We start from the raw sequence: 16,989 nt of genomic DNA on the forward strand, positions 1-16,989 counted from the left end.
GATAGCCTTTTTCCTCGGATGGAGAAAGCTAGCACGAGGGGGCATAGCTTTAAATTAAGGGGGGGTAGTTATAGGACGGATGTCAGGGGTAGGTTCTTTACCCAGAGGGTGGTGAGGGATTGGAATGCCCTGCCTGCTGCGGTTGTAAATGCGCCTAGTTTGGGGGCGTTTAAGAGATCCGTGGATAGGTTTATGGACGATAAGGGATTGGTTTAGATTAGTGGGTCATTGTTTTTTTTAACTGGTCGGTGCAACATCGTGGGCCGAAGGGCCTGTTCTGCGCTGTAATGTTCTATGTTCTATTGTGTTTGATCAAAACCTGTCTGTTGTCCTTGACAATTATCTAGAGACTTCACAGTGGTGTCTATGTGCTCTGTCCAAATTCTCCCCTGTCCCTTGATTTTATTGCTTTGTGTAGCCTTGGCAGTTTCACAGTGGAACTCTACTGTAACTCATTGATTTTAACCCCTTCATTCCTCATCACTTCATGTTAAAGCAGCATCACTCTCGGAATGCTTCCTGAAAACCAAAGTGTTCGACGTAATTAGTGGGGACTGAGTTCTCCCGTGTCTGCATGGGTTTCCTCTGACTGTTCCGGTTTCCTCCCACATTACAGAGATGTGTGGGTTAGGGTGGATTGGCCATGCTAAATTGCCCCTTAGTGTCCAAAGATGTGTAGGTTAGGGTGGATTGGCCATGCTAAATTGCCCCTTAGTGTCCAAAGATGTGTAGGTTAGGGTGGATTGGCCATGCTAAATTGCCCCTTAGTGTCCAAAGATGTGCAGGTTAGGTGGATTGGCCATGCTAAATTGCCCCTTAGTGTCCAAAGATGTGCAGGTTAGGGTGGATTGGCCATGCTAAATTGTCCCTTAGTGTCCAAAGATGTGTAGGTTAGGGTGGATTGGCCATGCTAAATTACCCCTTAGTGTTCAAAGATGTGTAGGTTAGGGTGGATTGGCCATGCTAAATTGTCCCTTAGTGTTCAAAGATGTGTAGGTTAGGGTGGATTGGCCATGTTAAATTACCCCTTAGTGTTCAAAGATGTGTAGGTTAGGGTGGATTGGCCATGCTAAATTGTCCCTTAGTGTCCAAAGATGTGTAGGTTAGGGGGATTGGCCATGCTAAATTACCTCTTAGTGTTCAAAGATGTGTAGGTTAGGGTGGATTGGCCATGCTAAATTGTCCCTTAGTGTCCAAAGATGTGTAGGTTAGGTGGATTGGCCATGCTAAATTGCCCCTTAAGCGTCCAAAGATGTGGACATTAAGGTGGTTTACTTTTAGGCTAATACAAGGGAGAGGGATGGAATTGGTAACCAGGACACAGACTTTTTGGTGGGGACCAAAGACAATGGCTTCAGACATAAATCAGGATGGATTGGCCATGCTAAACTGCCCCTTAGTGTCCGATGATGTGCAGGTTAGGGAGGTTAGTGGGATAAATGCGTGGATTTATGGGGATCGGGCTGGGTGGGATGCTATGTTGAAGAGTGGGTGCAGACTCGATGAGCTGAATGACCTCCATCTGCACTCACTGATTCTATGATTGTAACCTCAACCCCACATTCCTGCCTATTCCCAATAACCTTTCAGCTCCTTGTTAATCAATCATCTGTCTCACTCTGCCTTCACAATATTCACTCTGCTCCCACTGGCTTCTTCAACTCTGCTCCATCCAGGCTGGAGAGGGTCAAAGTGAGATAGAGAGAGACAGGATAGAGATGGAGGGAGATTAACAGAGGGAGTGGAGGACAGCAATGAAGAGAGAAAGTGGAAGCATTTAAGGTGGAGACTATCAGGCTGTGTTCCTGCAAGGCTGAAATGGTCTATACTCCTGATTCTGAGACTGTGTCCCCCTAGTTCTAGTCCCACCAGCCAGGGGAAACATCCAATCTACATAAACCCTGCGACGCCCTGTAAGAAATTTGTACGTTTCTACGAGATCACCATTTGTTCTTCACAGCTCTGTAGAATAGATTCCCAGGTTCCCCAATCATTCCTCATCAATCTCACATCCCAGGGCTTTGGCAGATAAGGCAAAGGAGATTCCAAAAAGCTTCTATAAATACATAAAGGCCAAAAGAGTAACAAAGGAGAGAGTAGGGCCTCTTAAAGATCAACAGGGTCATCTTGGCTGCATGGCTTTGGGTGGAGTGTGCAGTTTGCACATTCTCCCTGTGTCTGCATGGGTTTCCTCCAGGTGCTCCGGTTTCCTCCCACAGTCTATGCGCGAATCCACAAGAGATGGGTGAGATCCTAAGTGAATATTTTCTCATCAGTATTTACTGTGGAGAAAAGAATGGATGTTAGGGAACTTGGGGAAATAAATAGTGATGTCTAGAGGAGTGTACATATTACAGAGGAGGAGGTGCTGGAAGTCTTAAAGCACATCAAGGTAGATAAAGGGACCTGATGAAGTGTATCCCAGGACATTGTGGGAGGTTCAGGAGGAAATTGCGGGTCCCCTAGCCGGGATATTTGAATCATCGATAGTCACAGGTGAGGTGCCTGAGGATTGGAGAGTGGCAAATGTGCCTTTGTTTAAAAAGGGCTGCAGGGAAAAGCCTGGGAACTACAGGCCAGTGGTGGGTAAATTGTTCGAATGTAGTCCGAGAGACAGGATTTACAGGCATTTAGAGAGGCAAGGACTGATTAGGGACAGTCAGCATGGCTTTGTGAATGGAAAATCATGTCTCATGAATTTGATAAGAAGATAGATGAGGGCAGCGCAGTTGATGTTGTCTACATGAACTTTAGCAAGGCCTTTGTCAAGGTACCACATTGGTAGGTTGTTGCATAAGGTTAAATCTCACGAGATCCGGGGTGAGGTAGCCAGATGGATACAAAATTGGCTTGATGACAGAAGACAGAGGGTGATTGTAGAGTTGTTTTTCAAACTGGAGGCCTGTGACCAGTGGTGTGCCTCAGGGATCAGTGCTGGGTCCATTGGTAATTGTCATTTATATTAATGATTTGGATGAAAATGTAGGAGGCATGGTGAGTAAGTTTGCAGATGACACTAAGATTGGAGATATAATGGACAGTGAAGAAAGTTATCTCCAATTGCAACGGGATCTTGATCAATTGGGCCAGTGGGCTGACGAATGGCAGATGGATTTTAATTGAGATAAATGCGAGGTAGATTGAACCAGGGCAGGACTTACTCAGTTAATGGTAGGGCGCTGGGGAGAGTTATAGAACAAAGAGATCTAGGTTTATAGCTCCTTGAAAGTGGAGTCACAGGTGGACAGAGTGGTGAAGAAGGCATTCAGCATGCTTAGTTTCATCGGTCAAAACATTGAATACAGGAGTTGAAATGTCTTGTTGAAGTTGTACAGGACATTGGTACGGCCACACTTGGAATACTGAGTGCAATTCTGGTCACCCTATTATAGAAAGAATATTATTAAACTAGAAAGAGTGCAGAAAAGATTTACTCGGAAGCTACCGGGACTTGATGGATTGAATTATAAGGAGAGGCTGGATAGACTGGGACTTTTTTCTCTGGAGCGTAGGAGGCTGAGGGGTGACCTTATAGAGGTCTATAAAATAATGAGGGGCACAGATCAGCTAGATAGTCAATATCTTTTCCCCAAAGGTAGGGGAGTCTAAAACTAGAGGGCAGAGGTTTAAGGTGAGAGAGGAGAGATACAAAAGTATCCAGAGGGGCAATTTTTTCACACAGAGGGTGGTGAGTGTCTAGAACGAGCTGCCAGAGGTAGTAGTAGAGGTGGGTACAATTTTGTCTTTAATAAAAAGCATTTAGAGAGTTACATGGGTATAGAAGGATATGGGCCAAATGTGGGCAATTGGGACGAGCTGCATGGTTTAAAAAAAAGGGGCTACATGGACAAGTTGGTCCGAAGGGCCTGTTTCCATGCTGTAAACCTCTATAACAATATTAAAGTTTATTTGAAGTTTATTTATTTGTCACAAGTAGTCTTACATTAACACTGCAGTGAAGTTACTGTGAATATCGGTCTGCTGAATCTCCGTTACATCCTTCTATGGCTAACATATCCTTAAAAGGAGACCAAATTTATACAGTGCTCCAGGCATGGTCTGACCAAGGCAGTGAACAATTGCAGCAAGATATCTTTACTCCTGTACACAAATCCCCTTTCGATGAAGGCCGGTGGACCATTAGCCTTTTTCATAGCTTGCTGTGCCTGCACGCTAGCTTTCAGTGTTCTGTGAACAAGGACACCCAGGCCTCTCCAGACACAACTCTTTCCAATCTCACACCGTTGAATAAATACTCTGCCTTTGTGTTTTTTTCTACCAAAGTAGATAACTTCACACTTATTCACATTATATTGCATCTGCCATGACCTTGCCCATTCACCCAGCCTGTCCAAGTCCCCTTGAAGCCTCCTGACAACTAGGTTTATGTCATAAGCATGTTTGGAAATGTTACGTCTGGTCCCCGTGTACAAATGGGTGATTGTTTCAGAGTGTGTGTGAGAATGAGTGTGTGAAAGTGTGTGTGTGTGTCAGGTGTAGAGAGGAAGGGGGCTCACAGCATGTGTGGGAATGCCTACTCCTGCTTCTATTTTAATAAAGCTTCATCTTTATTAGTGGCACAAGTCAGCTTAATTAACACTGCAATGAAGTTACTGTGAAAATCCCCTAATCGCCACAGTAGGGCACCTAATAAGAACATAAGAAATAGGAGCAGGAGTGGGCCATCTGGCCCTTCGAGCCTGCCCTGCCATTCAATAATATCATGGCTGATCTGAAGTGGATCAGTTCCACTTTCCCGCTTTCTCCCCATAACCCTTAATTCCCCTGTCTATCAGAAGCCTATCTACCCGTGTCTTAAATATATTTAGCGAGGCAGCCTCCACCACTTCAACGGGCAGAGAATTCCAGAGATTCACCACCCTTTGAGTGAAGAAGTTCCTCCTCAACTCTGATCTAAACTGCGCCCCCCCCCCCTCCTTATCTTGAGGCTGTGCCCTCTAGTCCTGCTATCCTTTCTAAGCGGGAAAAATCTCTCTACCGCTACCCTATGTTTGGGTTCACTGAGGGAGAATTTAGCACAGCCAGTGCACCGAACCAGCACGCCTTTCAGGCTGAGAGAGGAAACCCATACAGACATGGGGAGAACATGCAGATTCCGCACAGACTGTGACCCAAGTCGGGAATTGAGCCGTAAGGTAACAGTGCTAACCACTGTGCCCCCTAATAACAACCCATAGCAACATTGAACTTCGTTTACAAATGCCATGTTGTTAGATAAAAGCATTGTGCTTTCTGCGTGTGACACAGAGAGAATGTGTTGAATCATTAGTAATCACTGATTTTATTTTCCCAAGTGTATTCAAACGTTTTTGGATCCAGAGGTGTAGAGAATTGTTTATGGTCTGATAGGTATGAAAGCAGACAAATGATCTCAGTACGTTCAGCACAGTAATGGATATTGTTGCATTGCCAGGCTGGATACACAACCCTCTTTTCAGATGTTAAAACCACCAGAAAATTCGCAAATTGTGCAATTAAACTGACGAAACAGAACAGCTGCCTGTCCCATTTTTGCAACAACAGCAAGTTCAAACCTACTTATACAATTAACAGCTGGAATCAAAGCTTACCAGGAATTCTGATAACTGCAATAAAAGTACAGTAAGTGGGTAGCACGGTAGCGCAGCGGGTTAGCACTGCCGCCTCACAATGCCAGGGACCTGGGTTCAATTCTCAGCTTGGGTCACTGTGTGGTGTTTGCACATTCTCCCCATGTTTGCGTGGGTTTCCTCCGGCTTCCTCCCACAGTCCGAAAGACGTGCTGGTTAGGGTGCATTGGCCGTGCTAAATTCTCCCGCTGTACCCAAACAGGTGCTGGAGTGTGGCAACTCGGGAATTTCCACAGTAACTTGATTGCAGTGTTAACGTAAGCCTACTTGTGACGCTAATAAATAAACTTTAAACACATTCCATCTGAAGAATTACTGGCTTCTGCATTTCTGTGAAAAGCACTGGTTTCCGGTGATGGGGAATAATGACATTATGAACTGAGCACATCCATACATTGGATGTGTTTCCCAGACACATTCTCCCCCTGATCATTGCCTTGCACTCAACAAGGACACCAATGTCAGACTCCTATTTATTGACTACAGCTCAGCCTTCAACACCATTATTCCCACGAAACTCATCTCCAAACTCCATGGTCTGGGCCTCAGCTCCTGCCTCTGCGACTGGAGCCTGAACTTATCATAGAACCCTACAGTGCAGAAAGAGGCCCTTCAAGTCTGCACTGACCACAATCCCACCCAGGCCTTATCCCCATATCCCTACATATTTTACCCACTAATCCCTCTAACCTAAGCATCTTGGGACACTAAGGGGCAATTTTAGCACAGCCAATCAACCTAACCCACACATCTTTGGACTGTGGGAGGAAGCCAGAGCACCCGGAGGAAACCCACACAGACACGAGAAGAATGTGCAAACTCCAAACAGACAGTGACCTGAGCCGGGAATCATACCCAGGACCCTGGAGCTGTGAAGCAGCAGTGCTAACCCACTGTGCTGGTAAACTTCCTAACTCACAGACCACAATCAGTAAGGATAGGCAACAACACCTCCTCCACGATCATCCTCAACACCAGTGCCCCACAGGGCTGTGTTCTCAGCCCCCTACCACACTCCTTATACACCTACGACTGTGCGGCCAAATTCCCCTCTAACTCGATTTTCAAGTTGTGGGTCAGATCTCAAACAATGACGAGACAGAGTACAGGAATGAGATAGAGAATCTGGTGAACTGGTGCGGCAACAATAATCTCTCCCTCGATGTCAAAACGAAGGAGATTGTCATCGAGTTCAGGAAACGTAAAGGATAACATGCCCCTGTCTACATCAATGGGGACGAAGTAGAAAGGGTCGAGAGCTTCAAGTTTCTACATGCCCAGATCACCAACAACCTGTCCTGGTCCCCCCCCCACGCCGACACTACAGTTAAGAAAGCCCCACCAACGCCTCTACTTTCTCAGGAGACTAAGGAAATTTGGCATGTCTGCTACGACCCTCACCAACTTCTATAGATGCCCCATAGAAAGCATTCTTTCTGGTTGTATCACAGCTTGGTCTGGGATCCTGCTCTGCCCAAGACTGCAAGGAACTACAAAAGGTCATGAATGTAGCCCAATCCATCATGCAAACCAGCCTCCCATCCATTGACTCTGTCTACACTTCCCAGTGCCTTGGCAAAGCAACCAGTATAATTAAAGACCCCACACACCCCAGACATTCTCTCTTCCACCTCCTTCCTTTGGGAAAAAAATACAGAAGTCTGAGGTCACGTACCAACCGACTCAAGAACAGCTTCTTCCCTGCTGCTGTCAGACTTTTGAATGGACCTGCCTCACATTAAGCTGATCTTTCTCTACACCCTAGCTGTGATTGTAACACTACATTCTGCACCCTCTCCTTTCCTTCTGTGAATGGTATGCTTTGTCTGTATAGCGCGCAAGAAACAATACTTTTCACTGTATACTAATACATGTGACAATAATAAATCAAATCAAAGATTAGCTGCAGCCTTAACAAAGAAATTACTTCAATAGTTTTGACACAGATACAAACAATATGGAGAAATCTGACACTCCTGGAGATAATCATTCCTCAACCAGCTGAAAGCTGCAATCTTACTGTAGTGATCTGAAAATACCACGCAGTTTCAGAATTTTCTTTTAATAATAATTGATCATTTTCACACTTGAGGACCTATTGATATGTGTTTCTGTATTCGTGACATTTCGTGTAGGAAAACAGGATCCAAATCATCGTGATTTTCTGGTATCATCTTCCTCAATGCTGGTCAGACAGGAAATCAGCTCGCCACAGACACTAACTTATTTCGGCCGGTCTGACTGTGCTGTGTTGCATTATTATCTGTCCAATCAAAGAAAAGAGACTATTAAACAGCAGCTTATATCTGAGAAAAAATGGGGATGAAATGGAAAGGGTCGAGAGCTTCAGATTTCTAGGTTAGCAGATCACCAACAACCTGTCCTGGTCCCTCCCATGCCAACACTATAGTTAAGAAAGCCCCACCAACGCCTCTACTTTCTCAGGAGACTAGGCATGTCCACTATGACTCTCACCAACTTTTACAGATGCCCCATAGAAAGCATCCTTTCTGGTTGTATCACAGCTTGGTCTGGGCTTCTGCTCTGCCCAAGACCGCAAGAAATTACAAAAGATCATAAATGTAGCCCAATCCATCAAGCAAACCAGCCTCCCATCCATTGACTCTGTCTACACTTCCCGCTGCCTCGGCAAAGCAGCCAACATAATTAAGGACCTCACACACCCCAGACATTCTTGCTTCCACCTTCTTCTGTTGGGAAAAAGATACAAAAGTCTGAAGTCATGTACTAACCAACTCAAGAGCAGCTTCTTCCCTGCTGTTGTCAGACTTTTGAGTGGACCTTCCTCACATTAAGCTGATCTTTCTCTACACTCCAGCTATGACTGTAACATTACATTCTGCACTCTCTCCTTTCCTTCTCTATGAATGGTATGCTTTGTCTATATAGTGCACAAGGAACAATACTTTTCACTATATACCAATACATGTGTCAATAATAAATCAAATCAAATCAAAAGACTGACTGATGTTCAATAACAATCCTGGAATTCCCTCCCTGACAGCACTGTGGGTGTACCTACACCACACGGACTGACTGATGTCCAATAACAATCCTGGAACTCCCTCCCTGACAGCACTGTGGGTGTACCTACACCACACGGACTGACTGATGTCCAATAACAATCCTGGACCTCCCTCCCTGACAGCACTGTGGGTGTATTTACACCACACGGACTGGCTGACGTCCAATAACAATCCTGGAACTCCCTCCCTGACAGCACTGTGGGTGTACCTACGTTCTTATCAGTCAGTCCGTGTGGTGTAAGAAACATAAGAAATAGGAGCAGGAGTCGGCCATCTAGCCCTTCGAGCCTGCCCCGCCATTCAATAAGATCATGGCTGATCTGAAGTGGATCAGTTCCACTTTCCCACTTTCTCCCCATAACCCTTAATTCCCTTGTCTGTCAAAAACCTATCTACCCGTGTCTTAAATATATTTAGCGAGGTAGCCTCCACCACTTCAACGGGCAGAGAATTCCAGAGATTCACCACCCTTTGAGTGAAGAAGTTCCTCCTCAACTCCGTTCTAAACTGCCCCCCCCTTATCTTGAGGCTGTGCCCTCTAGTCCTGCTATCCTTTCTAAGCAGGAAGAATCTCTCTACCTCTACCCTATCCATCCCCTTCATTATCTTATACGTCTCTATAAGATCCCCCCCTCATCCTTCTAAACTCCAACGAGTACAGACCCAGTCTATTTAGTCTCTCTTCATAGTCTAACCCCCTCATCTCCAGTATCAGCCTAGTGAACTGATGTCCAATAACAATCCTGGAACTCCCTCCCTAACAGCACTGAGGGTGTACCTACACCACACAGACTGCAGTGGGTTCCAGAAGGCAGCTCACCCACGACCTTCTCAAGGGGCAATTAGGGGTGGGCAATAAATACTGACTTAGCCAGCGAAGCCCATATCCCGTGAATGAATATTCTAAAAACACAGCAGATGCGTAGAAACACTCTGAACTCTCGTCTCACACAGTACACACTTGGAAAAATTTCTGTCTTCAGTTATGACTAGGTCAAAATCCTGCAACTCCGTCCCACCCACAGCACGGTGTACACTGGTTCAGGAAAATCACTGCTTCTGATTCTCACGGGTAATTAGTGAAGAGAATGCAAGTTTGCCTTGCCGCTGAGTGGATTTTGAAATCCAGTCATTATCACGTGTCCTAGCTGGCTTGCCATAGTCGCGTGACCTCTGCTATGACAGGCACTCAGTTCAATAAAGACATCAGAAAGCCTTTGAGCTTGTAACATGGTGTCCGAAGTGGAACTGAGACTGAGTCTTAAAACGCTGGAAGAGAAGCCAAGGCTAGCAGCAGAGACGAAAGGATAACCTGAGAGCATCTCGGACATATCATCGGCCACAGCAGCACCTTAGGATATACCAAGGTGAACTGACCAAGATAGCATCTCGTCCAGAGGGGATGAGAGAGATGCTGAAACATGGCCACGCAAGCCATCAAGGGATTGAGTCGAGTCTGAGGAAGGCAAGAAAAGTCCTCCTCTGGCCGAACACGAGCAATGAAATAAAAGACCATTTGGCCAGTAACATGTGCCAGCTGAACAAGCAAGCGAGCCATTGATCAGATATGTCACCCCAGACAGACCACACGTGAAGCTGAGGGTAGATCTCTTCACTTTGGCAGGAACTCATTAGGGGCACGGTGGTTAGCACCGCTGCCTCACAGCACCAGGGACATGGGTTCAATTCCAGCCTTGCGTCACTGTCTGTGTGGAGACTGCACATTCTCCCCACGTGGGTTCCCTCCGGGTGTTCCAGTTTCCTCCCACAGTCCGAAAGCCGTGCTGGTTAGGTTGCTTGGTTTTGCTAAATTGTGCCTTAGCGTCAAGTGGATTTGCAGGGTAAATAGATGAGGTTATGGGGATAGAGCCTGGGTGGGATTGTGGTCGGTGCAGACTTGATGGGCCAAATGGCCTCCTTCTGCACTGTAGGAATCTATGAATCTATTGGGTTTTCTTGAGGATGTAACCAGTAGGGTTGACCAAGAACCAATAGACTTTCAGAAGGCTTTTGACAAGGTCTCACATATAACATGCTATGTAAAGTTAAAGCACATGGGATTGCGGGTAATGTCCCGAGATGGATAGAAAGCTGGTTAGCAGATAGGAAGCGAAGAGTTGGCATAAATGGGTCTTTTTCTGATTGGCAGTCAGTGACTAGTGGAGTTCTGCAGGGATCTGTGCTGGGACCCCAACTGTTCACATTATATATTAATGATTTGCAAGAGGGAACTGAATGTATTATCTCCAAATTTGCAGATGATACAAAGTTTGGTGGGAGGGTGAGCTGTGAGGAGGATGCAGAGATGTTTCAGTGATTTGGACAGGCTGAGTGTGTGGATATCTGCATGGCAGATCCAGTATAATGTGGATAAACGTGAGGTTATCCATCTTGGGCAATAATAGGAAGACTGATTATTACTGGAATGGGTGTAAATTGAGAGGTGGATACTCAGCGAGTGTCCTTGTGCGTTAGTCACTGTGCACCTGTCCTCAACAATCCAAACGAACAACAAGTGCCACAGGAATGACAGTCCCCAGGGAAGCAACAGCCAATGACAACGTGTACCACGAAGAGACTTGCACAATGTAACAAGTGTGTTTGCAATGCAGTTACGGGGACAAATGAGAATACTTTAATACAGAAGAGTTGTGGTGACAGTGCAGGTGACATTTCTGCTGTTTGGGAAGGGGCTTTTGATATGCAATCACTATTTGATCCTACCTTGATCCTTTGATCATGTGACCCTCCGCCATGAGGGGATGTGATGGGAGGTCACATGACACCAGGTCATACTCTAACAGGTCTATTTGAAATCACAAGCTTTCGGAGCACAGCTCCTTTGCCAGGTATTCAGCCAGCCTACACTGTCTGTGCTTATCCATTGACACTCTTGATTGCCTGTTGGTGTCGGGCTATCGTCACTCTGCCGGTATATTCTGTGTCTGCGCACATCGCTCCACTTCAGCTGAGGAAGGAGCAGCGCTCTGAAAGCTTGAGATTTCAAATAAACCTATAACCTGTGCTTGTCCACCCAGTCCAACACCGGCATCTCCATAGCAGGGAATATGTGGAGGCAGCTATAATACATTCAGTTCAATAAAGACACTAGAACTAGCACAGTGGTTAGCACTGCTGCCTCTCACTGCTATGATCCCAGGTTCAATTCTGGCCTTGGGTCACTGTCTTTGTGGAGTTGGCATGTTGCCTGCGTGGGTTTCCTCACAAAGATGTGCAGGTTAGGTGGATTGGCCATGCTAAATTAACCTAGTGTTGGGATTAGCAGAGTAAGTATGTGGGGTTATGGGAATTGGGCCTGGGTGGGATTGTGGTCTGTGCAGACTCAGTAGGCTGAATGGCCTCCTCCTGCACTGTAGGGATTCTAATTACAATTCTGGAATACCGTGAACAGTTTTGGTCCCGTTATTTAAGGAAAGATATACTGGCATTGGAGGCAGTCCAGAGAAGGTTCACCAGGTTGATCCTGGGTATGGAGGGATTTTCTTCTGAGAGGTTGGGTCTGTGCTCATTGGAGTTTAGGAGAACGAGAGGTGACCTTATTGAGACAGGATTCTCAGGAGGTTTGACAGGGTCGATGCTGAGAGGCTGTTTCCCCTTGTGGGAGAGTCTAGGACCAGAGGGCAGCATCTCAGAGTAAGGGGGTCACCCATTGAAGATAGAGATGAGGAAGAACTTCTTCTCTCTAAGGGTAGTGAATCTGTGGCATTCTTTACTGCAGAGCTGGGTCATTAAATACATTATGTTTACATTAAGTATACTGAAGTATGGGCGGCACAGTGGTTCACACTGCTGCCTCACAGTGCCATGGACCCAGGTTCGGGTCACTGTCTGTGTGGAGTCTGCACGTTCTCCCTGTGTCTGCGTGGGTTTCCTCCGGGTACTCCGGTTTCCTCCCACAGTCTGAAAGACGTGCTGGTTAGGGTGCATTGGGCCGTGCTAAATTCTCCCTCGGTGTAACCCGAACAGGCACCGGAGTGTGGCGACTGGGGAATTTTCCCAGTAACCTCATTGAAGCCTAATGTAAGTCTACTTATGATTAATAAATAAACTTAAAGGCCGAGATAAACAGACTTGTAATGAGTAAGGGAATCAAGGATTGTGGGAATAAGACGGGAGATTGAAGATATGATATGATAAGTAGTTTAGGCAGGTTAAGACATTTTGAACAGCTGGGTGACAACTCTCTAAACTGGAAATTTAACTAGTTTGTAAATTTTCAAATTTTATTGAGATACAAGAAAAGCAGCGACATAACAGAAAAATTAAAAACAGTTTCATTGCAGATAAAATGCAAACTCACACAAAGTTAAACATGATCAACGCTACGGGGGAATTTGCCAGACTTCAGCCCTGTTGAGGTCTTGGATTTTCTCCGTGATGTAATTATTCATCTTTCTGAGCTCGCTCGCCACAGCCTCCGCACTTAACCCCTGGGCATTGAGGTGGTGGGTGAAACATGCTGCCACAATATAAAAAGCGGGGAGGAAAGAAAATAAAAGATTAAGCAAGGTATTACTTTAATCCTTAAAGTCACAGCAGAAATGGCGACAACGATTTAAGAAGGGTTTGTTACCTTTGACTGCGTTCAACTTCCTTGGTGAGAGCGGAGGTTTAGCCTTCGGAGGAGTACCTGCAGTGTGGATAAACCGTGGGCACACTCTCCCGCAGACCGACCTGTCCCGGAGCGTGGTGCTCCCCCAGATAGCAACAGCCAGAGACTTGACGAATAGTGAATTCGTCCTTTGGCTGTTGACAGTACACCACTCTTTCTCGGAGATCTCAATGCCACCTAACAATTGCACCTACAAGTAAATTGAGGGCATCTTCAGTATCCTAAGTCTAAAACTTGGAAAATAAGACAGCCACTACGGCAGGACAGATTACCCCGTGATTCAAATCTCACTGAATGTTCTGATTTATCTTCACTTCAAGAAGGATGCTTGCTTAAACCAACGGGGATTTCCAAATGCTTTGAAAATTAAGAATCATTACCTTGCCATCATTTGGAGTGTACAGTTGATTGCTGGTTGCCTCTCCTTGTTCAGTCAACATTGGGGTTCGACTCTGCTTGGGAGGTGTTGGTGCATCGTCAGGCCTGTCTGCCAGTCTTGCTGAAACAATGATGAAAAATAATCAGGATCAGTCAGATGTTGCCTGGATTGGGAGGCATGCCTTATGAAGATAGGTCGAGGGAGCTCGATCTTTTCTCCTTGGAGAGACGAAGGATGAGAGGCGACCTGATAGAGGTGCATAAGACGTTGAGAGGTATTGATCGAGTGGATTCTCAGAGGCTATTTCCCAGGGCTGAAATGGTCACTACGAGAGGACACAGGTTTAGGGTGCTGGGGAATAGGTACAGAGGAGACATCAGGGGAAAGATTTTCACTCAGAGGGTGGTGGGTGAGTGGAACCGGCTGCCGTTGGTGGTGGTGGAGGTGGATTCGATAGGGTCTTTTAAGAGACTTTTGGATAAGTACACGGAACTCAGTAAGATAGAGGGTTATAGATAAGCCTAGTAGGTAGGGACATGTTTGGCACAACTTGTGGGCGGAAGGGCCTGTTTGTGCTATGGTTTTTCTATGTTCTAAATACCTCATTTGATGGAAGTCATTGCACAACTGCTATCATCTGTCAGAGTGATGCTGCATAAGTCACCAAAAGGGAGGTACGTTGTGCCATTGTGAAATAACAGTGATCTAAATAAGGACGTTACCCTTTTTTGAGAGTGCAACGATTTCCTCTTGGAGCTTGAAGTTGAGAGTTTCGAGCCTCTGCAGCTTCTGCTGGAGGGCTGCCCTCTCTTCTTTCAACTTCCTGATTGTCTCATCCTTAGCCAGCTCCTGGGACTGGGAAGCTGGAGTCATGCTCCAATCCAAATCCTCCTCAACCTTTTCCGTGATCCACTTGTTTGTGATGGCTGAGCCCTGACGGTCTGGGCTCACCTTTATTCCAGAAGACTTGTTTTTCTGTCAGAGGGGAGGTCATAAAGATTTGAAATTACAATGGTCACATGGCTTTGATGGAGGATTGAATATGCTATTTGCAATGAAAATCACTACTTAACTGGAGAACATTCACATTCTTGAGTTGCCTCTCTGTCCTTACCGGAGATGCGTAAGGAAAATCATCACCACTTTCAGTGTCCAGCTTGAGAGTGGGGTACATATTTCGTATTCTGGACCTTGGGCCACTAAATGCTTTCTGTCTGAGTGTTTCATATGAGTCTATGGCACAGAACAAGATCAGATTAGAGTTACATATACTTCACTGATCCCCCAGAAAATGACATTTGTTGCAAAGTTGGGTTTGCAAAGTTGGAATTTGGTGTTGATAAAGATGTAAAAAATGGTAGAGGAAAAAGAAACATAGTGGTGTCCCTTTAGAAGCTGGTGTTTTGTTTCAGTGCTTGGAGGTTTAAAATGCAGGTGCACACGGGGTCCCAGACTGATACATTTGTATCAAAGGCCAGGCAGCAGGGTTGCCTCGGTAACCGGCTTCAGGTATTTGAATGTTTTGAATTTGGCCTATCAATTTAGAGCAGCCTGTCATAAGAACATAAGAAATAGGAGCAGGAGTCGGCCATCTAGCCCTTCGAGCCTGCCCCGCCATTCAATAAGATCATGGCTAATCTGTCGTGGCTCAGTTCCACTTTCCCGCTTTCTCCCCATAACCCTTAATTCCCTTGTCTATCAGAAATCTATCTACCCGTGACTTCAATATATTTAGCGAGGCAGCCTCCACCACTTCAACGGGCAGAGAATTCCAGAGATTCACCACCCTTTGAGTGAAGAAGTTCCTCCTCAACTCTGATCTAAACTGCACCCCCCTTATCTTGAGGCTGTGCCCCCTAGTCCTGCTATCCTTTCTAAGCGGGAAGAATCTCTCTACCTCTACCCTATCCATCCCCTTCATTATCTTATACGTCTCTATAAGATCCCCCCTCATCCTTCTAAACTCCAACGAGTACAGACCCAATCTATTTAATCTCTCTTCACAGGCCAACCCCCTCATCTCCGGTATCAGCCTAGTGAACCTTCAGCCACCAGGAACCTATAAGATTTGAATTTGATGGTGTTGACAGAATCAGACCAAAAAGTGACAGGTTATCACAGGTATAAAAGAGTGCAAGGGGGGAAAAAACAAGATAGTACCTGCCACCCCTCAAGTCTCCAGCCTCATATCTCTAAAGAGAAGGCAGCACCTAACCAGCGAAAGGTACCAAATCAAAAAGAACTTACAGCCAGAGAAATCAACCGAGAAACTCAAGAAGGTTCCGAAAGACCCAAACCTGGTTGTCTATTTTTTTTGAGTGATTAAATTCTGTTATTACTTTTTTTTGGTTAATGAATGAATATTGTATTTAATTGAACAGCATTCCAGTAGAATCTTATTTTATTCGGTATATTATTTCTTTAGTTAAACTCCCTATTTATTAAATAAATTGTTAAGTTTTCATTTTAAACAGTCAGCAATTTCTGTCAGTTAACCAGTAAATGTGACTGAAGAATAGATCACACCTTCCCACTCACTTTTAAGAGATTACAAGGCAACTTATTCCTCTTTGGGGGATTCAAAGTTATGTCTCAAAAGAGAAACAACGTCCACGTCGTACCATATTCAATTTGGATTTTACACACTGCATTTTAGACTCATCAACCTAGTTAATCAAGGCATTGTATCACATTAATTTCAGATTCAGAAATGTTCCTTTGGGGACAAGCTAAACGTCCCAGTTAGCTTTCAAATGTGCCTGGGAGAATTGAGAATTGAACCTTGGGACAACTCACCGTCCCTTCCATGGTTTTCCTTGCCGGAATCCCAGTGCCGTGGCCAGCTCCGCCGCACCATGTAGATTTTCGAATCATGATGATCCAATGGATCGAAGTGTTTGATGTCGTCTGCAATGCGCACAATTCGACATTCCTCATCATCAAGGAAGCGAACAAAGGCAAACTTGGGAACAGACATGATGTGAAAGTGTTGAAGCAACACAGTCCTGCCTGTTGAGGGAGATATGTGATGAATACAGTGAACTACTGAGCAGCAGATATCAGTGAGTATATCAATGGGGAAGCTGTAACAGGCAGCCTAACTGCTCTCTCACACACACACACTGTCACCTGGACAATGGGGAAGCTGTAACAGGCAGTCTAACTGCTCTCTCTCAGTGTCTCTCACACACACACTGTCACCTGGACAATGGGGAAGCTGTAACAGACAGTCTAACTGCTCTCTCTCAGTGTCTCTCTCACACACACTGTCACCTGGACAATGGGGAAGCTGTAACAGAC

The 16,989-nt window shown here is 45.5% G+C and overlaps 1 protein-coding gene across 1 annotated transcript; it reads right to left on the reverse strand.

The window, feature by feature from the left end:
* Positions 1 to 6,490: 6,490 nt before the first annotated feature.
* LOC145339248 (uncharacterized) lies at positions 6,491 to 16,749 on the reverse strand. The gene is made up of 7 exons (XM_080183650.1): positions 16,486 to 16,749; positions 14,804 to 14,922; positions 14,412 to 14,664; positions 13,691 to 13,809; positions 13,272 to 13,500; positions 12,999 to 13,157; positions 6,491 to 7,893 (listed from the first exon to the last, which is right to left on the reverse strand). Exons 1-6 carry the CDS (start codon positions 16,664 to 16,666, stop codon positions 13,021 to 13,023), a joined length of 1,038 nt encoding a protein of 345 aa, XP_080039776.1. The 5' UTR covers positions 16,667 to 16,749; the 3' UTR covers positions 6,491 to 7,893; positions 12,999 to 13,020.
* Positions 16,750 to 16,989: the final 240 nt, after the last annotated feature.

The sequence above is a fragment of the Carcharhinus amblyrhynchos genome, unplaced genomic scaffold (genome assembly GCF_965287045.1).
Source record: "Carcharhinus amblyrhynchos unplaced genomic scaffold, sCarAmb.v2.hapA chromosome_359, whole genome shotgun sequence".
Taxonomy (NCBI): Eukaryota; Metazoa; Chordata; class Chondrichthyes; order Carcharhiniformes; family Carcharhinidae; genus Carcharhinus; species Carcharhinus amblyrhynchos.

What these genes read in the sequence shown, in the direction of transcription:
- LOC145339248 (XM_080183650.1), bottom strand. Translation starts at nt 16,666, where the DNA reads ATGTCTGTTCCCAAGTTTGCCTTTGTTCGCTTCCTTGATGATGAGGAA. An exon ending in GGAAAACCATGGAAGGGACG is followed by an intron (nt 14,923 to 16,485) that starts GTGAGTTGTCCC and finishes TCTGTGCCATAG; the next exon opens with ACTCATATGAAACACTCAGA. An exon ending in GAAGTTGAACGCAGTCAAAG is followed by an intron (nt 13,158 to 13,271) that starts GTAACAAACCCT and finishes ATATTGTGGCAG; the next exon opens with CATGTTTCACCCACCACCTC.